This window comes from Cadophora gregata (genome assembly GCF_030347475.1).
Source record: "Cadophora gregata isolate MNR1 chromosome Unknown scaffold_6, whole genome shotgun sequence".
Lineage (NCBI taxonomy): Eukaryota > Fungi > Ascomycota > Leotiomycetes > Helotiales > Ploettnerulaceae > Cadophora > Cadophora gregata.
In genome coordinates, this window is record NW_026695929.1 from 2,743,901 (window position 1) to 2,764,913 (window position 21,013).

The 21,013-nt window shown below is 48.8% G+C and overlaps 11 protein-coding genes across 11 annotated transcripts; 4 read left to right on the plus strand and 7 right to left on the minus strand.

Annotated features, from left to right (window-relative positions):
* Positions 1-112: 112 nt before the first annotated feature.
* On the plus strand, positions 113-886 carry ONS95_012725 (uncharacterized protein; the record flags this gene model as incomplete). The annotated part of the gene is made up of 4 exons (XM_058506372.1): positions 113-398; positions 453-628; positions 683-786; positions 838-886. The coding sequence occupies 4 exons, from the start codon at positions 113-115 to the stop codon at positions 884-886; spliced, it is 615 nt and encodes a 204-aa protein (XP_058358899.1).
* Positions 887-1,138: 252 nt separating this feature from the next.
* On the plus strand, positions 1,139-1,910 carry ONS95_012726 (uncharacterized protein; the record flags this gene model as incomplete). The annotated part of the gene is made up of 2 exons (XM_058506373.1): positions 1,139-1,224; positions 1,277-1,910. The coding sequence occupies 2 exons, from the start codon at positions 1,139-1,141 to the stop codon at positions 1,908-1,910; spliced, it is 720 nt and encodes a 239-aa protein (XP_058358900.1).
* Positions 1,911-2,892: 982 nt separating this feature from the next.
* On the minus strand, positions 2,893-4,794 carry ONS95_012727 (uncharacterized protein). The gene is made up of 2 exons (XM_058506374.1): positions 3,850-4,794; positions 2,893-3,789 (listed from the first exon to the last, which is right to left on the minus strand). The coding sequence occupies exons 1-2, from the start codon at positions 4,663-4,665 to the stop codon at positions 2,953-2,955; spliced, it is 1,653 nt and encodes a 550-aa protein (XP_058358901.1). The 5' UTR covers positions 4,666-4,794; the 3' UTR covers positions 2,893-2,952.
* Positions 4,795-4,906: 112 nt separating this feature from the next.
* ONS95_012728 (uncharacterized protein) lies at positions 4,907-6,413 on the minus strand. The gene is made up of 4 exons (XM_058506375.1): positions 5,954-6,413; positions 5,677-5,900; positions 5,489-5,607; positions 4,907-5,424 (listed from the first exon to the last, which is right to left on the minus strand). Exons 1-4 carry the CDS (start codon positions 6,104-6,106, stop codon positions 5,129-5,131), a joined length of 792 nt encoding a protein of 263 aa, XP_058358902.1. The 5' UTR covers positions 6,107-6,413; the 3' UTR covers positions 4,907-5,128.
* A 189-nt stretch (positions 6,414-6,602) lies between these two features.
* Positions 6,603-8,241, plus strand: ONS95_012729 (uncharacterized protein). The gene is made up of 3 exons (XM_058506376.1): positions 6,603-6,780; positions 6,841-7,046; positions 7,096-8,241. The coding sequence occupies exon 3, from the start codon at positions 7,168-7,170 to the stop codon at positions 8,173-8,175; it is 1,008 nt and encodes a 335-aa protein (XP_058358903.1). The 5' UTR covers positions 6,603-6,780; positions 6,841-7,046; positions 7,096-7,167; the 3' UTR covers positions 8,176-8,241.
* Positions 8,242-8,540: 299 nt separating this feature from the next.
* ONS95_012730 (uncharacterized protein) lies at positions 8,541-9,568 on the minus strand (the record flags this gene model as incomplete). The annotated part of the gene is made up of 3 exons (XM_058506377.1): positions 8,541-9,071; positions 9,124-9,413; positions 9,466-9,568. 3 exons carry the CDS (start codon positions 9,566-9,568, stop codon positions 8,541-8,543), a joined length of 924 nt encoding a protein of 307 aa, XP_058358904.1.
* Positions 9,569-10,463: 895 nt separating this feature from the next.
* Positions 10,464-11,595, minus strand: ONS95_012731 (uncharacterized protein; the record flags this gene model as incomplete). Its single annotated transcript, XM_058506378.1, has 2 exons — positions 10,464-11,168; positions 11,317-11,595. The coding sequence occupies 2 exons, from the start codon at positions 11,593-11,595 to the stop codon at positions 10,464-10,466; spliced, it is 984 nt and encodes a 327-aa protein (XP_058358905.1).
* Positions 11,596-12,980: 1,385 nt separating this feature from the next.
* ONS95_012732 (uncharacterized protein) lies at positions 12,981-14,696 on the minus strand (the record flags this gene model as incomplete). The annotated part of the gene is made up of 2 exons (XM_058506379.1): positions 12,981-14,579; positions 14,631-14,696. 2 exons carry the CDS (start codon positions 14,694-14,696, stop codon positions 12,981-12,983), a joined length of 1,665 nt encoding a protein of 554 aa, XP_058358906.1.
* Positions 14,697-15,769: 1,073 nt separating this feature from the next.
* On the minus strand, positions 15,770-16,357 carry ONS95_012733 (uncharacterized protein; the record flags this gene model as incomplete). The annotated part of the gene is made up of 3 exons (XM_058506380.1): positions 15,770-16,075; positions 16,147-16,202; positions 16,327-16,357. The coding sequence occupies 3 exons, from the start codon at positions 16,355-16,357 to the stop codon at positions 15,770-15,772; spliced, it is 393 nt and encodes a 130-aa protein (XP_058358907.1).
* Positions 16,358-17,889: 1,532 nt separating this feature from the next.
* On the minus strand, positions 17,890-18,702 carry ONS95_012734 (uncharacterized protein; the record flags this gene model as incomplete). Its single annotated transcript, XM_058506381.1, has 2 exons — positions 17,890-18,473; positions 18,627-18,702. 2 exons carry the CDS (start codon positions 18,700-18,702, stop codon positions 17,890-17,892), a joined length of 660 nt encoding a protein of 219 aa, XP_058358908.1.
* A 784-nt stretch (positions 18,703-19,486) lies between these two features.
* Positions 19,487-20,688, plus strand: ONS95_012735 (uncharacterized protein; the record flags this gene model as incomplete). The annotated part of the gene is made up of 4 exons (XM_058506382.1): positions 19,487-19,580; positions 19,726-19,815; positions 19,867-20,044; positions 20,103-20,688. The coding sequence occupies 4 exons, from the start codon at positions 19,487-19,489 to the stop codon at positions 20,686-20,688; spliced, it is 948 nt and encodes a 315-aa protein (XP_058358909.1).
* Positions 20,689-21,013: the final 325 nt, after the last annotated feature.

Here is a 21,013-nt window from a genome sequence, read left to right on the forward strand (position 1 = left end):
CACACATATGATCTCGACTTAACAGCTTGCAAAACAAACAAACCGAAACGTACTGAAACGAAACATTCGAAATACACACCCCCGCCAAGCATCCCTCACTCTTTGAGCCACAATGTCGCATACCATTGCTGGCGTCCCGATTGCCTTCACCGACACTCGTCGGGAATGGCAGCGAATTTGGCAAAAGTTCGACCCGGCAACAGTCACGCTGCCTAAGGGATGGGAGAGAGAGCCAGGCTACCGCCCCCTCCCTGTCGACACTGTCTGGCATCGAGACAGCGCCATCACCTTGAGGGACGGCGTCAAGATATACGCCGATGTCTTCCGACCAAAAGATCTCGAGGGAACCACAGTTCCAGCCATAATCTCATGGGGTCCATTTGGTAAGACGGACAAAGGCATGCTTAATCACGAGTGATTTTTTTCACGACCTCGCTAATATTCGCATTCAGGCTTTGCCAATACTGTCAACCTGGAAGTGGGTATTCCCAGAAATAGTCTCAGTGGACTTGAGTCATTCGAGGGATTGGACCCGGCAGAGTGGTGCCAGCGGGGATACGCTATTGTTAATATCGATGTTCGTGGCAGCTATAGCTCTGAGGGAGATCTTTTTGTTCATGGGAAGCAGGTACGTACTTAGACCTCCACTAATTCCGGTCCACGTGACTGATCAGACTCCCAGGAAGGTGAGGATAGCGCCGATGCAGTTGAGTGGATTGCACAGCAAAGCTGGTCCAATGGAAGTGTTGGCATGGCGGGCAACTCATGGCTAGCTGTAATCCAATGGTATGTTCATTAATCTCCAGAAGATTTGTCAGAGATTGATGAAAGTGACAGGTTCACCGCGGCTCAGAAGCCTCCCCATCTCAAAGCAATTGCACCATGAGAAGGAGCTTCTGATTTCCGTCGACATATTCTTTCTCGTGGTGGCATTGGCAACATTCCTTTTTTGACATTTTTGTTGGGAAACTTTGGCGGTCAGTCATCGATCGCGTAGCGAATGTAAACACAAGGCTAACAAGGTTTTGATGTAGGCTTGAATAAGCGTGAAGACATTTTGACAGAGTTGACAGAACACAAATTTTGGAATCCGTACTGGGAGGACAAGGTGACGAAATATGATCAGCTCGATCTACCCATGTATATCACTGGGTCCTACTCGACTACCTTGCACGCCGAAGGCTCTATCAAGGCTTTCAACTACTCGAACTCAAAGGAGAAATGGTAAAATGCGCACCAGACCAACGATACGAACCACAGCTGACTCACTATACAGGCTTCAAATCCACCCCACTCAAGAATGGCACGACTTGTATTCATCCGAAGGATCAGACGATCTCCAGAGATTCTTTGACCGCTACCTAAATGGAAAAGACAACGGCTGGGAGGCCACTCCCCGCGTGAGATTGTCCCTGCTCCGTTATAATGCACCTCCAATCCGGCACCGACCTGAAACCGATTACCCACCAAGACGTGTCCAGTATGAGAAGTTATATCTGAACACAGAGAATCAAACCCTGGTTCAGCAGGCACCGGGCGCTCAATCGAACTCGATCACCTTCGCCGCCAACGACGTTCAGGACGACGGCAGCCACTTCACACTTACCTTTAACAAGTACACGGAGCTCATCGGCTTTTCGAAGGCTATCCTGTACGTCTCCACCGATGCGGGCGACGATCTCGACGTGTACGTCGTCATCCGCAAGCTCGACAAGGACGGCAAAGCTCTCATCAACAACAACATCCCCCATAAGGGACCTCGCTCCCGGCACCACCGAAGCCAGCGTCCCCAACACCAACATACACAAGTACATCGGACCCAACGGCGCCCTGCGCGCATCCTGGCGTGCTGTACTTCCCGAGGAACCTGGGCTCACCGCCGAGGCGCGCAAGCTCACAACCCCCGCTGAGACTATCCTTGCCTTCGACAGGGAAGAAAAGCTTCAGCCAGGTCAGATCGTTAAGCTGGAGATCCAGATCTGGCCGGGAGGAATCGCATTTAACCCGGGAGAGTCGCTGCGATTTGAGGTGAAGGGCAATGAGATCCTGCTACCTGAGATCGCCGTGCTTCGGGCAAAAAAAACCCAAACAAGGGACGGGCTACCATTTATAGTAGCCAGGAGTACCCGAGCCATGTTTTGTTGCCACTTGCCCACTAGACTTAGGATCTTGGGAACCGCTATAGAGTAATTGGATGTTGAAGTAGGTTATTTTACTCATGGACTTGAACGTGAACATGCATAGAATAAAAATAGGGAGAAGCAACGAAATGCGATAAAGTACCTTGAATAACATTCTAGATTACTTCTTGTTGTATGATCCTTTTGTTACATGACAAATATATGATCAGAAATTTTGTGCTCAAACGGTAGGAAGTGTTTACTAGTGACGCTTTTTGTGGAACAAAACAATCTCTTAATAGCCGAACACGTGGACGAGACACAAAACCACATGGGCTGAGTAGCCAATTTAAAACCAATGGTACAGCTCACTATTTTACACATACATGATTAATCTAATACCAATATTTGGCGTCCTTCACATCCGAGTAACGATTGTTCTAAACTCGACCATCTTTGGTAAAGGGCAAGATGACGTGAAAGAAGCAGAAAGTGTGACGAGTCAGGGGCAACCAGCTGGCTAGGATGGCTCGGTTAATGTTCCTAATTGGGAAGGTATAACTCTTGTATATTACCCCTGTATCTCCTCTACCTTCTTTTTATCTTAGTTGTAGATTCTAAGAGAATCTTGATTACCTTCACTTGATATCTTTGATATATGAGACTTTTATTACAGCGTCATTCCGGCCTTTTATAAGGCAAGCGTCACAAGAAGAGTCACTTCAACGAAATGCAATGCAGCCCGATTATATAGTTTCTCATTCAAAAATCGCTCGAGATGAATATTTATATAATTTAACGTCTAAGGTCATTACACCATATCCCTTGTTCTCTACTCCAGGTAGTCCCTCAATTTTGAGTACGCGTCGCTAAGCGAGGAGACTCGGCTGACAATATGCTGATCGGGGCGAATCAGTACACCCGGCTCAGCAGAAGTGAAGTCCATGATTTTCAACCAACTGCTGTCGTCAACATCGAAATCAACCCCCTCTCGAAATACGGCGACAGGCGCTGTCGGGTGCACCGAATCTGCCTTGTCGATTGGGAAGTCCTTCGACGCAAGTACTACGAATCCATCTCCGTTGATCAGATCCAAGGTTGAGCGGTGTTGACCATCTTGGACAACCCATCCGTGGGGAAGCCTTCCTCCAGGCTTGGAGCTGGGAATGAACTCGTTGCAAGGACGGTCAGTAGGTGTTTCCGCGCCGTAGACGTACCCAATCTGCAGATTAATCGAGTCGAAGTGTTCCGAGTTATCCTCTATCGCCTGCTGAATCAGCGCGCTTGATTCTGGATTCACCATGACCGACTCGACATCTTTCAGGTCCAGGTTGGAGGTCACACTCATGAGGGCGTTAATTTTAGTCATATTCAAGGCGCTTTGCTGGGCATTCATCACGGCCACCGGTCTCCTCTCGATACCGTAGCTATCGAGCAATGCATCCTGAGCCCAGTTCTGCTCAACAGCATGAATCTTCCACACGAGATTGTGTGCATCAGCCACACCGGTGTTGACCCCTAGACCACCTGTTGGCGGAAACACGTGTGCAGCGTCTCCGATGAGAAAAGCTGCCGGATTGGTCGCGGAACGATACACCTCAGCCGCCTGTGGCTTCGTGCCCCAGTGGGTAATGGAAAGAATGTCATACGGAACCTTCTCTCCGATAGCCTAGCTGGACATGTCAATGCGCTTGCCAAATATTGATTCATATGGGAGATGAGTGCTCACGTCGTCAACCGTACGCCGACAATACTCCTCCGTGAATGTAGAGGTTGGTGTTTTCTCTCGGTCGATGTTTTCAACGTAAACCCAGCTCTTCGCCCGGTCATAACATATGAACGTTCTCTGCTTATTCGGTCCAAAAAAGAACCAGAGCGTTCCAGACTTGAACTTTCTGAGGTCCGCATTTATGTGCACCGACACGTGAGGGATCTCGAAATCCGGAAGTCCAGGAAGTGGCGAGAATGGCACGCCGAACTTAGCCCTGGAGCGTGACTTTGCTCCATCGCAGACAAATATGTACTTACTGACGATTTGAGAGGTATTCCCAGTGCTCCGATCCAATAGTAGGGACACTTGAGGCCCGTCTTTTTGGCTCTGGATGGTCTCCTCAAACTGAACTCCCTTCCAGAGCTTGGTAAACTTGCTTTTGCTGACCGCAGCAAGCAAAAACTCTTCAAGAAGCGGTTGAGCAATGTTGAAGAGTGGCTCGGGCGTGATTGCTCTGGTTTCGTTTGTCTGTCGCTCGTAGGGCAGGTGTCCAAACTCCAATCCCGTCATGTTAGGGGCAAATCGGACCATGTCACCATCCTCGTTCGATACTCCCACCTTTCTCAAAGCCGCGGTGTCGAGGCTGGCTTGGCGTAAAATTTCCAATGACCGCGGATTGATGGCGTGTGCTTTGGGTTGACCAAGCCGCTCATGGTGTCGCTCGACAACTATAGATTTGATACCATAGCTGGCGAGGAGGAGGGCGGCTGTGAGACCGACGGGGCCTCCCCCAATAATCAGCGTGTGTGTTTCCTCTCGACTAGGAATGGCCATTGTACAGTTTCGAACGATATCTTAAGGGTGTGCTGGACAAGTCTGATATTACAACTTTGGCAGGAGTTGTTCAAGTAGATAATCGTTGGTAGATGCTTCTCTTTGTGTGCTCCAATAGGAGAATTGTATGTGCTTAAGTCCTTTGGCCACTGGCTCCTAACAGCGTTAGCGGGGGAAACTTTACTACCCCGGATGTATCGGAGCGGCTGTATTTGACCAGCATGTGTAATCTAATTCAATTTTCTCCAAAAATTTCATCTTCCAAAAGTAAATGATTAATCTACTGTCTAATCCCCCATGTTGAGATTGATACTTCCGTGAAGGCTTACTCGGCATCTCTATCATTAATTATCCGCAGAGAAGAGTGTAAGATGAAACTCTCATAAGACGCAAACTCTCGTGTGCACTTAGGTTCCCTAACATCATTTGTATTCTTATTTACAGTATGATATTTACCTCAACATCATGAATTGAGTTTCGCCAACTCGGCATTCAGCTCAACCACAAGCTGCGGTACGTTTAACCGGTCTGGGAGGAGCCTTCCATTCCATCTTGCTACGTTCTGAGCAATCTCATCCAGAGTCTCCAGAACTTTTGGTGCATTACCAAGCTGGATTGCAGCCTTGCAATGACTCCGTGCCTGTCGAGATGCTCCCAGAGCAATAATCGCACTGACCACGACGAGTTCTCGTTCTTGAAGGGGCAGGATTTCACAACCCCCAATAGCATACCCAAAAACACCGCTTGTAGCCAGGTACGCTGTTGGTTCTTTAAGTCAGTACAACATCTCTCTGGAACTCGTTGAAATTGGCTCATGGCTTACACAAGTCTGGAAAGTATTGGGCAACCATAGCAGCAACTTCAGGATTGCCCACTCCCCGGTAGATTTTTTGATGGACCTCACGTCCGAATTGCTCATAATCAGCATTATTGAATGTGGGCCTACAACAGCGGATCAACTTTAGCGGACTTGTCTTTCCAACCTACCTCAAGAATGGGAAGACTCCGTACCTCTGATTCACTTGTACATCAGTGATATTTGCTTTCTTCAGCTCGGCAACCGAGCCAAATATAGCTGGCATGACATTTGGTAATCCAACAAAGCCCATGGCTAAGGTGAGTGCCTCTCGAATAACTGCGAACAGTTCCAAGACATGAGCCTTATCAGATGCTACAGAATCACTGAAGAGCGCCCCGGCTGCATCGCCACGTCCTTGGGCACAGAGCATTGCTACCTAGTACAGAGTGAGTGTAGGATTTAAAATCTGAGGTTGGATTTATTTGTTACGAGGATGCCACTGGTTAGCCCAGAGGTAGCATTTGGCAAGACTTTCTGGAGTTGTGTTTGCCACTGTCCGAATAGAGCCCCATCATATTTCGCTGCGCCTTTGGCTACATTTGCCTGGGTGTATTTCTTGCTGAATTCATCAGAGTCTCCCATGTTGTGTGTATTGGATCAATGGATAGACAGACGATTCGGAAGATTCGGGAACTTGATGTTTTGATGTGCGTTTTATGACTCTTGGCATATGCTACGTCAATTGAATTATCATTTGTTTTGTTTTTCTCGCCGGTAAAAGAGTTTCCAATTAGTTTCAGGCCGGGTTTTCGGAAGCCCGAAGACAAGACTTTCCGAGTACTGTAGCTACAGTAGGGAATCATGGCCATCCCTTGCACCCACGGAAATAGCCCCAGATATCCGGGGAAATATCTTAGCACTAACTCGCATCCCACGGGATACATTTTGGGCATTAAACATTTCTCTCGGATTAGGATAGCAGCTGAAGTGAACAAGAATCTTGGATTGGGCCTAGACCTCCTCTCTATGGGTCTGTTTTTGGCTTTGCTTTTCCTTTCATCCACGTGGTTGATTGCGTGGCCTAGTCTCCTGTAGACATTCGCTTATGTGTGGTGTAATGCGACACCATTTCAATCTAGCTGGAGGAAAATCCCATGCCCGTCCGTCATCATCTGAGATATTGGGCATGTTTCCCTGCCGATTTAGAAACTCTAAGGTGCTCAAACCCACGGAACGAGGAAGGAGACGAAGTGGAAGCAAAGGACTTTGTACATTCCATGTCTCGAGCCATTGGTGAGCAGGTAAACAAGGAACACGTGAAGCCCTCCAGTCGATGTAGTTGACCAGAAATCTGATTGCCTGACTTGCACTGACAGAGGTACAATTTTGGATAGAATGGATACACCAAAGAATTCTTCTTTTCGCGCATATCTGCCAGCTGCCGAATCTTTGAGAGGCCGAGAGAAAGAGAATATCTTTTCACACACAGAAAAGGCATTTGACACAGTCCCGGTTCTCCAACATCTTGTGAACAATTGGAATGAATTATTGTCCAAGCCATTTCGAGGAATCACTACCGATGGTGGGCTCGTCTCTCCTTTACTTGCTTGCACATACTGATTCACAGCCAGGAAACCCAATTCAAGGTCTATATACCCAAGAAGATGACGCTGTCGATGTTCAATCGATTGTCCATGCAATGAATGAACCAGTTTCTGGCCTTGCTAAGTCACGAGGAAAAACAGCTTGTCATGTATCCCATCGATGCGCCACAGAGGCGAGCTTGGGCGAACCCCGAACTCTACCTATTTCGAAATGGAATCAGGCTTGAAAATGTAGACGAGACAGTGAGGACAGCTGTGCATTCGGTGATCCAAAGTACCTTTTCGCCAGAAGGATTTCAAAAGGCGTTGTCGGCCATGAAGACAAATGAGTTCCTCGGCGAACTGGTGAATGCCCCCGGGGTGCTCAATATGCATTCCTACAATTTCCTCACCTTTGGAAACCCTTCAACAACCGAGCCATTTGGGTGGCTGCTTTACGGGCATCATCTCTGTCTCAGCGTGTTCGTCTGGAAGACACAGATCGTCGTCGCTCCAACCTTCGTCGGTGCAGAACCCAATGTGATCGACCGGGGCCCCCATCAAGGAACTCAAATCCTCCAATCCGAGCAGGATCTAGGCTTGCGATTCATGAAATCACTCTCGAAAGATCTCCAATCCAAGGCGCAAATATTCAAGACGTTACAACCGCCCGAAATCCCAGAGGATCGATGGAACCCCGCAGACCAGCGGCATCTTTGCGGTGCGTGTCAGGATAATCGCATCGTGCCGTACGAAGGGATTTCCGTGGGCGGACTCGAACCAAGCCTCGTCCAACTACTCCTGCAAATCGTCGAGCAGTTCATCATCTACCTGCCCGCACAGGCACGGAAGAACAAGCTCGCTCAGGTTGAACGACACATCCAAGACACTCACTTCTGCTGGATTGGAGGATTCACCAATGACGACCCGTTCTACTACAGGATACAGAGTCCTGTTATTGTTGTCGAGTTCGACCATCACTCTGCGGTCTTTCTCACCAACACTGAACCCGCTCGGTTTCACACTCACACGATTGTACGCAATCCCAACGGTGGAGATTATGGATACGCGTTGCTGAATAGGGGAAAAGACATAATGGGAAGAATGGTCTATGACTGTAAATCATAAGAATAGTATTATTGTTTGTAGTAGCCCTGTAATTCTTATAAAAATGACGACGGTGACTTTGCTGCAGCGTTCAATTTTCATCTTTCGGCTTGTGCTTGTAAACAGGACATAAGAAATATCGGATAAGAGTCGTAAAATCAATGAAAGTTATTCTACGCGTAGGTAGAGAGTTGCATGTGTGCAATGGATCACATATTTTACCGCAGAGTACCGTGACAGAGAAGTAAACACAGCATGCAGGGTGTTGGCTCTGTGAGCGAGAAGTAAATTGCAGAGAATGCTTGTAAGATTTGTGTCAAAAGTCCAAACCTTTGGTGATTTAGTCAAATGCCATTTTTCTATAACAATGATTTTATTCCTGTGAGCTACACGTGGGCTTTCAAGAACTTGAAACCCTTCTCTATGATGGCGAATTTCTCATCGCCAGGCTTCGCACCAACATCAAAACCGTGAGGGGCACCATCAACTATCACGAGTTCCGTCTCAACCCCTTTCTCCTTCAGCTCCGCGTGGGCTTTCTCCGAGAACTTGGCGGGAACACCGGTGTCTGCAGCGCCGTGGATGAAGTACGTCGGAGGAAACGACGAGGAGAATGTGGCCGCAGGATCCACTCTATCATACTTGCCGTCTGGTATGACCGACTTCATGTAAGTGCCGCGCTTCATACTGTCAAACAACCAGGCTGCTCGATATTTGCTGAAGTCAGGTCCCTTGGGACCAACTGGAGGCGGCGCACCGTTGGGTGGGGGATTTTCCGCATGGATCTTGTTCAGAAATTCTTGAGGAAATTCCGGAATCTTAGCGAGGGCTGGATTTGGGGTGTGGTAAAAATCATCTGTCAAATACTTCATTCCAAAGATATCCAAGATGGCCTTGGGGGGCTTAGGGCTCGAGGCCTGTTATGGAATGTTAGTGTCAAGCTGTGTATTTCGTCAGGTGATCACTGACCGTTAATAAGGCTAGAGTCCCTCCTGCTGAATGTCCAAAAGCCACGATCCTTTCGGAATCCAGTTTCACACCCGTATCCTGAGCAAGTTGGGCTGGCAGCTTGTTTACTGTCCAGTCGTAAGCGTCCTTGGTATCTGTCACCGCACCATCGTATGCTGAGATAGTTGGGCTGAGACGATAATTTGGAGAGACAACAGCTCCGAACCCTAGATTCAGTAGCGTTTCTGCATAGTCCTTTGAGAGCAAGTCCTTGTGTCCCACGATGAAGTTTCCCCCATGAACATAGAACACTAACCTAAGGTCAGCTGCGAGCTAGTGCAAAATTGCCTACCAAATGCTTACCAATGGGCTTCGCGGCGGTTGAAGTATCTGCTTTGTACCATACCGTCGCGTCGACGCCTCCTGCACCGGCAACTTGCTTGAAGATGTACTCTTTTTGCTCCATGTTGATATAAGAATGATAGAATTTTGATTTTGAAGTAGATGAACAACTCAGAGAAGATAGAGAATGACCGGGACTGCGAATTGATTTAAAAGTCCACCTTTCTCTCAAGACCGTGTGACGAAACATATGGAGCGGTCGGCACCCGCAAGGTTTAACACTGGAATCGATAACATTGTTCGCGGTCCAGTTACAGTAGTAGCATGGAACTCGCGCGCTGAGTCGACGCGGGGTTCCGCGGAAAGTTCCTCCCGCGGAAACCCAAACAGAGTTTGAGCTTAGGTAGGTATATATTTTCGGCAAATCCGCTTGCTCGTCGATGATCACGTGTTCTTCCGCTTCCAAAGGTTCCCAATGGAATGTTAATAAGGTAGTCACTGGAATAAGGAATAACGTAGGAACCGTCGACTCGGTGAGAACGAGATGTTCGTGTGCAAGGATGCATACAGGACGCAACCAGAGGGATACAGGGGTTGAGCGTCGAAGGACGCTGAGGCTGACAAATCATGAGGCTTCTCGCCTTCTCGCTGTCGCCTCTCAATTGGGTCAACTGGGCCGAAATGCTAGGGAAGTTACAACATAGAAGGAGAAGATAATTGATTCCTTACTCGGACTATTAATAAAGTATATCTGCATCTAAAATATCACCTGAACAGTGTCCCGTACCTGCTACTCCTTGCATAAGCAGTGTGGAGAGCCAAAAATTACAGTCCCCAGATATATATAAACATGTACCAGAGAACAACCAATCCTCTATGCTGCACTAGCAGGGACTGTCTCTCTAGCTTCCCTCCTTACCAATTTCAAGCTATCCAAACACACAGTCAAGAGGTCAAACTCAGAAGTAAGACGTTAACTCGAACTGATCGACTTAATCACCACGCTCATAGTCGGATGGTCAAGCCATCCGATTAAGCAACTCATACCTCTCCTTCGCGAAATTCCTCCTCCAAAAAGGTACTTTCCTCCCGCCACTTGTCTTCTTACCCCTCACCACCCAAACATTCCACGCCCACCAAAGCAACACACCAACCACGCCTGCAATCGCAAAGCCAGCAACTGTCAATAGCAGCCAGTGCTTCCCCATCCAGAAAATCGTCTGTGCGTCCTTCCCATGCCAGCTATTTCCCTTCGAGATGTTGAAAAACGACCACGAGAAGCCCTTATATTCATCCGGCATCAGGATCCTTACATGCTCTAAAGCTGGCCGCGCCTCGCGCATGTATTCTACCCAGAGCACAGAAAGGAACAGCGGACCGGTACTATACATGACAGTGATGTACGGCATGAACCAGTTGCGATTGTAGCCCGCCAGACTCTCAATAACTCGAAGGAAGAATGGATGTTGAGGGACGGAGCCCATAGCGTCATTGCTGATTCCTGTGGGGAGGGTACGGCGTGCCCAGGCAGGATAGCTAAGGAGGGGGTCAAGACGGCGGTTGCAGCCGTCGTCCAGGTCAATGTAGATGCCGCCGTAGTAGGCGAGGATAAAGTAGCGGATAGCATCGGCGCGCTGGATAGGGAAGTTGTAGCTGTCGAAGTTGGCGAGCGCCCAGGGGTATTCGGTCGCTATAAATTCGCGGGATTTTGCGTCGGTCCAGAGCTGTATTTGAATTAGCTAGTTATTCTTTTTTCTCCTGTATCAAACGCACGTCGAAACAGGGAGGTAGAAACGGGAGGAGAATCAGACATGACGTTTGATACTGCTCTATGGAAGAAACAAATCCGGGTATAAGACAGGGCTAGCTTACGATATATTCATAATCCTCATGTAAATCAATACAACTCTGCTGGCCCGCCTTCCATCTCTGCGGAATCGACTCATTGATATACGTCTGATGTATAATCTTCGGTATTAGCTGTGTCCTATTCTCAATCATATCTGAGCCCGGCGCGGGGATCTCAGCGCGGTGGATGGCATCTGCGGCACCAGTCTGGAAGAGTAGCGAGATCAGCGTGCTAAACGCGTTTAGTAGGAAGCCGATGATGATCAGGTTTATCACCAGGAAGATGATAGTTCCGCGGCGCATAGTGGTGGTTGTGGTGGTTGTGGTGGTTGTAGTAGTTGTGGTCGTGGTTGTCGGACGAAGAGTGACGCGGATAAGGTACGAGTACTTTAAAAGTATTCAATAGTAAGGTGACGTAAGGAGTTAAACGCGGGTACTGCCCAGAGGCAGGAAGGAAGGTCGAACACAGCGAGACGGAGATGGAGCGTTGTCAGGCCTGCATTGAGATAAATGAAGCCCTGCCAGAGTAGAATACCTTGTTCGAGGTCGAGTCAAGTTTGTTTGTACCCAGTCGGTGGTCTTCAGTCAGGACTTAGGAGAGCGTGGGAACTAGAACTGTCAGCCTGTCAGCGTTGCAGGGATTGTGATGCCAAGCTATGGGGCGGAGCGGAACTTTTGCTTTCCATTGCTACAGTAGCAGATTCGATTCGATATGGGGACAGTCAGCATTGGTATAATACGGTTAATACCTATGTGAAGTGAAGGTATTTATTTGAATACTTGATAACTAACGCTAGTTACAGTACTTGTACGGCGACTTTCTTTGTGAGGCAGCGATATCTTTAGAAACCTGGAAGATGAACCCTTGGCCTTGTTAGTTAACATATAAGGCATGACTAAGGTATTTATTATTTCTACATTCCATCTGTTCCAACTCTCATTCCGTCTATTTAATAGTAATCGTCGTTAAGCTCCTCCGTGATCTTTCCACTGCTACCTTATCGATAGCCTTACCTGGACCCCGATCCGATCCCCGGCAAAAAAAAACAACCTCCCGAATTTCTCTCGCTTGCCTGCTGCCTCGCGAGCTCGGCGAGCTCGCCTATCGCAGACACTCCGCTTCACTACAGGAACCTCTTCACTACTGCAAAAGCAGATATACACTGTCCATCTCTCTCCTCCCTCATGCAGTTGTTTAGACTAAAGACATGACTTCTGTCCCAGTAAATAGCCGCAGTCTGTCAATCCCGAGGTCGCCAGAAGGCGCCAATTCCGTTTTCAGGCTTCGAATCGCAAGAAGCTTCTCAGAGGAATAAACACGTGATCGGCATATTTTCGGCACTTCTGATACTGTAAGCCGATAAGACTATGAGAACGACCTGTCTAAATATCTTTGTTGACACTACTTTTTGTAACGCCTTATATTACCTATATTGCCTGCTATCTCACTTCCGATTCACAGCCTAAAATATGTGACAATTTGTCGCTCTCGTCATTGTCAGTCACCATTCTGGACGAGGGGGCACAAGACAGAAATGGCTGAGAAACTTGCAAGCCTCAAGTTCTATATTTAAGCACCATGGCGTACTCTGAGAAACTTGCTACAATCTGCAGTAACCGTAAGAAACAAAAGAATGAACAAGTGGTTTGTAGTTCTCGGCCCATCGTCATTCGTGTGGTCACGATGATTACTCAATCCGATTCAAAGAACCATGCACACTTGGTTGTATATCCTTGACTGGCCGTGTTAATCGGGGCAATGGCTGGCCGGGATTCGGATTATCGACCCAGTTGCCGTGGACTTGCATGCGTGATGCGAACGGCAACTGAACCACAGCAACAGGCTTAGAAAAGTCGTTTGTGTCCAAGATGACCAGCTCCACTCGAGGTCTGCTAGGCCTATCTGTCCAGCAGATAATCCACCCATCACCCTCGGGAGCATCCTTCGATCGATTGACAAAGACTGGCTCTGCTACACGAGCGTCTGGAGCAGGGGCGAAGACCATCATTTCTTTCGTCTCCGTATTAAGCTTGACGATGGAGTTAAAGTGCAACATGCCGGGCTTGGCCTCTTTGCCTGCATCACAGGAAATCAAGAACACGATTTTCTGCTTGCGGGTCGAGAAACGCTCGTCGGTTTTCGGGAAGTCGCAAATGTAAGGCATCAGAATCTCAGGGGCCGCAAGTCGAGTACCTGAGGGCTGCTTTGGATCCACAGTCCAACGGACCCAGTCTCCTGAGGGAGTCTGAGGGGGCCTCATTCCCGGAGGGTTAAAGTCAAAGAAGACATTGAACGACACGAAATGGCTCTCAAGTCGAAGAGTGCCATCCTCCTCTTCCCAAGCTGCGCCACAGTGAATGATTACCCCGTTGTTCCAGGTGTACTTTCGTACTTCGCCGACCTTCCAGTCCGCCGCACGAGGCGTGCTTGCCTTGCGTGGAGCCAGCCAGAAGGCCGATGGACGGTCTGGGACAAATTCCCAGTGGTGTGCCCCAGCCTTCATATCCTCATCCGAATTCACTTTGAAGGGCATGGATGACAGTATGAGCCAATTCTCAGTAAGCCATGCATCATGTGGCATACCGTTTTGATCTTCCTTGAACCATGTCTCATCCTTGACCTTTCCCGATGAATCAATAGCATAATAGCAGATATCAGGGGTCCCAAGACCCTTCGCCTCGTAGCCATATGTTACAAGCTCGTTATTGAATGGGTCGACTTTGGGATGGGCGGTGAAGGTCTTCGCCTTGACTTGGCCACGAAAAGGGTCGAAGCCTCGAGTTTCCAATGTGTCGGGATCCATCTCGTAGGGGAGGCTCCGCTCACTCAGTGCCAGTAACTTTCCACCCCAGTAGACGATGTTTGTATTACCTGTGGAGTCGTCTGCCATGCGTACACACGGATGGGTGGTAAATGGGTTGCGATAGGTACCGAAGAGCCGCTTGCCTGCCTTTCGTTCCACAAGGTAACGCTCGGTTTCGACATATTTGACCTTCATATGAACACGACCATCCTGGAATTGGAACACGGTAAGGTTCCCGTCGCCTTCAAGAAACGGATTTTTGGGATGAGGCGGGACGGCAGGGTCAATGGTCATACGGTAGAACGTTCTGTTGATCTCCTTGGGTATTTCTCCGTAGACCACGTCGTACGTCCAACTCTCCTTGGAAGCGGCCATGAGGAGCAGTGTCGGCAGGAATGTAGTAATTCGACCACAACGATGTGAGACCATAGTGAGGCTCTTGCTGGTCTTTAGCCCAGTCGAGAGACTTGGATGCGTCCAGTACTGAAGTCATGATTAACAGGGAGATTTAGGATAGAGTTAAGATTCGGTTACCCAGTGCCAATGGAAGTTGTGAATCAAAAGGATGTTCTTTGGTCCTTTTAAACCTTGCAAATACATAAAACAGTTTCCCAGGAGATCAGAGCGACCGCCTCATGTATTGCGTAAGTTCTCAAGGACATTCCGTGGCTTTACTGTACAGGAGTACGATATTGTCTGCTGCTTATCCGGGGCTCGCCTCCACAAAGATACCCCACCTACACTGTTGATAGCAACAAATGTGGTACCTAGCGACCTTGTAGATAGAGCCGAACCAACAATAAACACTTCCACAGCGCCTGTTAGATCGTCAGCAGACATACACTTAGTGAGAAGACGTGCCAGGAGGTCAAGAACATACACTGCTCCTCGCCGAACTTGGCACAAACGAGAGTCGGTTTCGCAGCAGCGTGAATTGCGTCCAGCTCTCCAGACTCCTTTCGCCGTCCGGCAAAACATTCTTACATTGATCCCAAAATGTAAGCAGCAGGACTCTGACTACGACAGTCGATAATGATGTCGGTGCCTATCTCCGTCGTCCAGCCTGCATTCAAAGGAGACAAGTGAGAAGATCCAACCAAGCCAAACCCCATCCTTTGGAGTCGGTTCTATTGCTCTAGCCAACACTGACCAAGCCGTTGACGACAAAGTAGAAGCTACATGGACGAGCACAAAAAATGAAAGTGCCTCTAATTGCGGACCCCTTTGAACTGCGGGTCGCGCGCCGAATCTTTATTATTATCAGCAGGTTTCTCTGGTGAGGGCAAGACTCACAGCACCACATCCCGTGGCATCTAACCATTGACTATGAAAAGGAAGGATGTAGAGAGAAGCAGACTTGCGTAAACGTATGGTTCCCTGAGTGGTCATTAAGCAGAGAATATACTATTAGCATGTAACTGATCTTTCCGTTTGTATAATCATGCCAAGGTCCCAAAAAGGCATCAAATTTATAACAATTTGGGATTGCTTGCATGCAAGCTTGTTCAAACACACCCCTTACAGATTATATCCAGTCAACTCCAACATCCCTATTGCGAACCTGGAAGACGCCGCTCCTTATGTTGCATCGAAACCCATCCAAACGGCCCGCCCAAATCCAAAAAAAATGGTCATTTCTGTTACACTCGCGCCCTCATGCCATCACCTCCCACTCACGCATAATGCATATTCTGCTGTGGTTTAGGAGCCCCCCGTCCACCACCACCACCACCAGGTGGTCCACCTCCCCATCCAGCCGGCGGACCTCCTTGCTGCTGATGCTGCAACGGTACGCCACCGCCACCCACCCCTCCACCATCCTTCATAGCAATAACATCCTGTCTATTCGGCAGCGGCTGTGCGAAATTGCAAATCGAGCAGACGACGTCTTCATAGCCGTGGATACTGAGAGGCACGACAGGGATAAAGCAGAAGGTGAACCATGGGTTGCGCTTGATGACTCGCGCGGAGTAGTTGCCCTGTTCGCACCACTCTTGTTAGGACATTTGTCCGGGAGGGGAGGGGGCAGTAAGTAAGAAAGGCGGCGTACGCAGTTATGGCATTGGCACAAGACGCCTTCGTAGCCTTGTAACTGTTTGGAGAACTCTGGGAAAAAAGACGTTAGCAAGCCGTGATCTCAGAGTTGATCCGGAGGGGCTGAGATTGTAGGAAGACAGGGGACGCAGGGACGGTGGGGTGGGGGGATGAGGATGAGGATGAGTTCGCATACCGTGTTCTCCGCATGTGAAGATGAAGCACATCGTAGATACTGTACTGTACTGTACTGCTCGATGCGACTGTTGAGAAATCCGGTCTTCAGTTCGTTTTCGTGGGCGGGCGGACGGGCAGTCGTGAGAAGAAATAGCTGTCTGAGGTTGAGAGGTTGAGAGGTTGGGGGTTGGATTGCGCGTCACCACAGTAGTAACTCACGTCCAGTTCATGAAGTTGGAGCGCCAGGAGTTGAAGGTTTCCCGGCGGTGGCTGTGCCCGCTCCACGTCCGTCCCAGCCAAGAAAGCCCCAAGGCTTCCCGTACCAAGCCCCGAGCCCCGGCCATCTCGAACCGGCCTTCCGACGTTGATCGGCGGTAGGATCCTCATGTCTACCTTTATTAACTCATCGAGCTCATGTCACAGAGAAGCTATGACCGTATGCATGTTAAGCAGTAGTCATATCAAAAAGATTTCACGATCGAACTACTCCCCTTCTTCTTCTTTTCTTCTTCAAGCGCTGTCTCCATCAACGCTGCGTTTCTGTGCTCAATGTGAAATGTGCGAATCAAACATACTCCCGTCCTCGATTGAACGATCACTCCATGGCATCCCAGAAGCATTTCGTTGCCTCAATTACGAATCTCGTACTGTGCCCCGTATACTGCAATCCGATCTTGCGAAAACATCGATCTTCTTTACCTCGGGCGGCTGTTGCTGATAGCCGGTACATGGGACCAGGACGTAAGTACCGGAGTATCTGGCTGTTCCTAGCCAAACCTTCGACCTCTATACTTTCAACGGACGGAAAGGACCGTATATATCCTCGACTGTATTGAACGGCATCTCGCACGTCACCCACGGTAATAGCGATGTAAATATAACACTGCATATTGATTAGATGAAACTTCTATGGAGTGTAGTATGACTACTTAAATATCTGACATTTTTCTCTGAGATAAGCCAAGCTTGTTGCTCTACTAGTATAATTAGACCTTTCACTTCACTTACTCTAAACCCCCCGCTGATGACGCACCAAGTGCTCTAGATATTCAGGGTCTATAACCGCGTAGAGCTAGTTTGCATGCTAGAGATTACAAGATAGCTGGCATGCCTGAGAAGTATGCCTAAGAAAACATGATTTTATATTATAACTTGATATATAGGTGAGGTCGACGAGAAAAACAAGACGGGGTATAGTAATTACGACTACTAAGAGAAGAGGTGGAGATATGAAGGAAGAGAGTGGCGTGTTGCCAGTTAAAAGTCTTGCAAAGTCCTTTTAGAAACACGGATATGAATATACATTCAAGAGCTATCTCTACGCTTAAGTCGTGCCTCTGAGTGTTAGATTTAGTCAGGTTCAAGGAAAAGGGAGAAGAGGATGTAGAAGGAGCTAAATTACGGGTTTCAAGTAAGCAATAACAACAATATCCACGAGTCATGAGTCCGAGAATAGCTCCCTAGGATACAACGTGATTTATGATTTCAAGTGAAGCTATTCTTTGGGTATCTGTTCAAGTCCATCTAACCCTAAACTCCTATACTCCCTGCTATGTACAATGCGCCCAATTTTGTATTTACATCAAAAGATATATGTCCCCATCCGCGCGCCCCATCCGTTGTCCCTCGGGTTGATCACGATCTGGTACGGAAAAGGGTTTGACTCGCTTGTTGTTATTGGCGGGATATGATCCTTCTCCCTATTTACCGTCGTGACAATCTTCATAGCAGCCTTCAACAGCATGGCCTCCATAGCTTTTCGAACCTTAGCTCGCTCTGCATCCACGATATTAGTAACTGCACGTTCCATATAGATACCTGTGAAGTATCCCGGCTCAGTAAACATACCACTTTCGGTCCTCGGGGTAGCAAGCGTGACATCCAGCGTCCACTGCTCCCAACAAACCTCCTCCTCGCCTTTGGTGAACCAGGCCTTCCTCCTCTTCCTCTCAAAAAACTGCACTGCCATCGAGCCCCTCACGCCGGTATTCCTGGCGCCCATATCAGAACTCGTATCCAATTGTCTGACGAGCGTCGTAGTCCGCTGATCAATCAGGGTCTCCAGCTCAACATCCTCTACAAACGGCAGCGTCAGGTCAAGGATATCTCTCGTCGTCGGTCTCAGGGATAGGAAGAATCGGTGGAAGAATATCGTGTGCAGGATACCTATTCACATGGCAGAGTTAGATCTTTGTCTTCTCCTTGTTCAGCTAGAATGTGCATTTTGCATGCGATGTTCCTTCCATCTGTCCCGCTATCCCTCCCGCGGCGCGCGCTGCTCAAAAGCATGGAAGCAAGCGGAACTTTGGAACTACCTACCTCGAACAACATCCTTCACCGAGGACGGGTCTGCGAATACCTCGATGATGTACTCGGGTGGTCTGCGCTGCTCCATGTTGAGGTGTCTTGTTGTACGGGTGCTGTGTTTATTGTATCCAGGGAGGAATGAGGTGGATTGAGGTGGGTTGAGGGAGGATGCGGTGCGATACGGATGGAGGGGTAGATTCATGCATCCAGCCAGGCGAGCCAGGATAGATGTGCTTCTAATCCGACAGACAACCACTGACAAAGATATGCACTACTAAGGTAAGGAGGTACAGTAGAGTACCGAGAGTACCTAGGTATGCTTTGTGCTTGTCCACCCGACGGGTGCTTATCGTCAGATCCACTTCATCCACTTCCAGCCTGCCAGCCTTTGATCTGTCCTATCGGCATCTGTCGGCGTCGGCCATTCAAGCCGACCAGTCCGCTTCATTTCATTTCACCTTCACCTCATGGATATAAACATAAACATTTGTGCCACTCTATTAAAGAGTCCGGGCTCTAAACTAAACCCAGTAACAGCTGAAGCATCATAGCACTTACTTATATTCACAGTTCCTTACACTTAAACTCAGGATAACCTGTACAGGCTTTAAAGAAAAAGAAGATTTAAATCGAAAACCCCTGGCAACAGTAAACATGCTCCCCCCCCCTCCCGCCGCCAGCCCTTCCCCCACCTCCTCCGGTTACCACACCTTCAACTTCCTCCTAAATCTCTAGAGCTAAAAAGGTTGACAGATAGATTGGGTCAAAATCGCGGTTAAGGCATCTGAACCTGCCTGATTCTCAGGCATGTTTCTCAGGCATGCCAGCTGTCTTGTGATCTCTAGCCAGCTCCACGTGGTTACAGACCCTGAATGTCCAGAGCCCTTAGTGCGTCATTGGCGGGGAGTTTGGGTTTCGACAGGCTACAGGGGTGCCGGTTGTTTGCTAAATCATGTTTGTTGATATGTAAGTAAACTAACCATCTGCCACCTGCGCTCCTCCCATGACTATCCGGAAACAGAACAACACTTCCGACTTCCTGTTGTGCGTGGAGTATTGAATCAGACTGCGCTGCTCCTAATTTTCTAACATACTCTCCTCAACTTCCTAGCTTCGATAATCCACAGCAGATTAGGGTTGCGAGCGCAGAGCAAGATGACTACAAACGGTGAAGTTAAAGTTAATGGAGATGCGATGTCTGGTGAGTTAGGGACATCTAGCACGACTGAAATATACTGAATAGAAAATAAAGGATCTGCCAGATTAGCTGCTAAGGACGTGCAATCATCATGGTCCGTGGAAGCAGTCGTTGCAACCATTCCCGGAGGGCCACCACAAGCAGACTCTTCCTCCCCCGTCCCATTCTTCCACATGCTCGAGCGACTGAAGACAACCAAGCGTGAAGGGTGGCGCAGATTCGGCATCATCCAGTGAGTCTCCCTCCTGCTAGAAAAGAAAATCCACCATCTGACATCGACATCTCTACAGCGGCGAATCCATTTCCGACCACATGTACCGAATGTCCATCATCACCATGCTTGCGCCTCCCTCGCTCTCCTCCAAACTCAACATCCCACACTGCACAAAGATGGCACTCGTACACGACATGGCAGAGGCTCTAGTCGGAGACATCACGCCCGTCGACGGGGTAGCGAAGCACGAGAAGAACCGCCGGGAAAGCACAACGATGGACTACTTCACCCAGACCCTCCTCGGCCGCGTCAACGGCGGCGTTTCCGGACAAGAACTCAAGGCTATCTGGCAAGAGTACGAGGATTCCGAGACGCTGGAGAGCCAGTTCGTGCATGATGTCGATAAGATCGAGTTGATACTGCAGATGGTCGAGTATGAGCGGGTCCATGAGCAGAAGATAGATCTGGGGGAGTTCTCTTGGGTTGCTACGCGCATTGTTATGCCCGAGGTTAAGGAGTGGAGCGATGAGTTGTTGAGGGAGAGGGAGGAGTTCTGGGGGGGACAGATGCATACTACGTATACGGATGACGGGGCTCAGGTTCGTGCTGGAAGTTTGGAGTACTATTCCAATCCGGCACGAAAGACCGGCGGGTCTGCTTGAATAGAGGTTTAGAGGGAGGGGCGTGATGGTACATTTTGATGCGGTTCATGATACACTAGGCGTTGGATACATACACAATAGACTGGAGGGGAGGCTTTCTTAAGAATAAAGTATCCCAGAACAATCATTCGGACTGCCTTCGGCGAGGTGACTGTCTCCAGCTTTTGGAGATGGCAGTACCCAGACTCGCCGTGACAGTGGAGGAAAGAGCCGTGACAGTGGAGGAAAGAGGTTCTCAAATTGGACGTGTTGAATCCTCGGATAAACGATTTGGTTGAGTTCGTGTGGCATGACTTGGTAGCTGTGGAGGTCTGGGCCAGCCCCA

Coding starts and splice junctions, on each gene's coding strand:
- ONS95_012727 (XM_058506374.1), bottom strand. CDS start 4,665: ATGGCCATTCCTAGTCGAGAGGAAACACACACGCTGATTATTGGGGGA. Junction 3,790..3,849: donor GTCGGCGTACGGTTGACGAC/GTGAGCACTCAT, acceptor ATGTCCAGCTAG/GCTATCGGAGAGAAGGTTCC.
- ONS95_012728 (XM_058506375.1), bottom strand. CDS start 6,106: ATGGGAGACTCTGATGAATTCAGCAAGAAATACACCCAGGCAAATGTA. Junction 5,901..5,953: donor GGCTAACCAGTGGCATCCTC/GTAACAAATAAA, acceptor ACTCTGTACTAG/GTAGCAATGCTCTGTGCCCA. Junction 5,425..5,488: donor CCAATACTTTCCAGACTTGT/GTAAGCCATGAG, acceptor AAGAACCAACAG/CGTACCTGGCTACAAGCGGT.
- ONS95_012729 (XM_058506376.1), top strand. CDS start 7,168: ATGAACCAGTTTCTGGCCTTGCTAAGTCACGAGGAAAAACAGCTTGTC.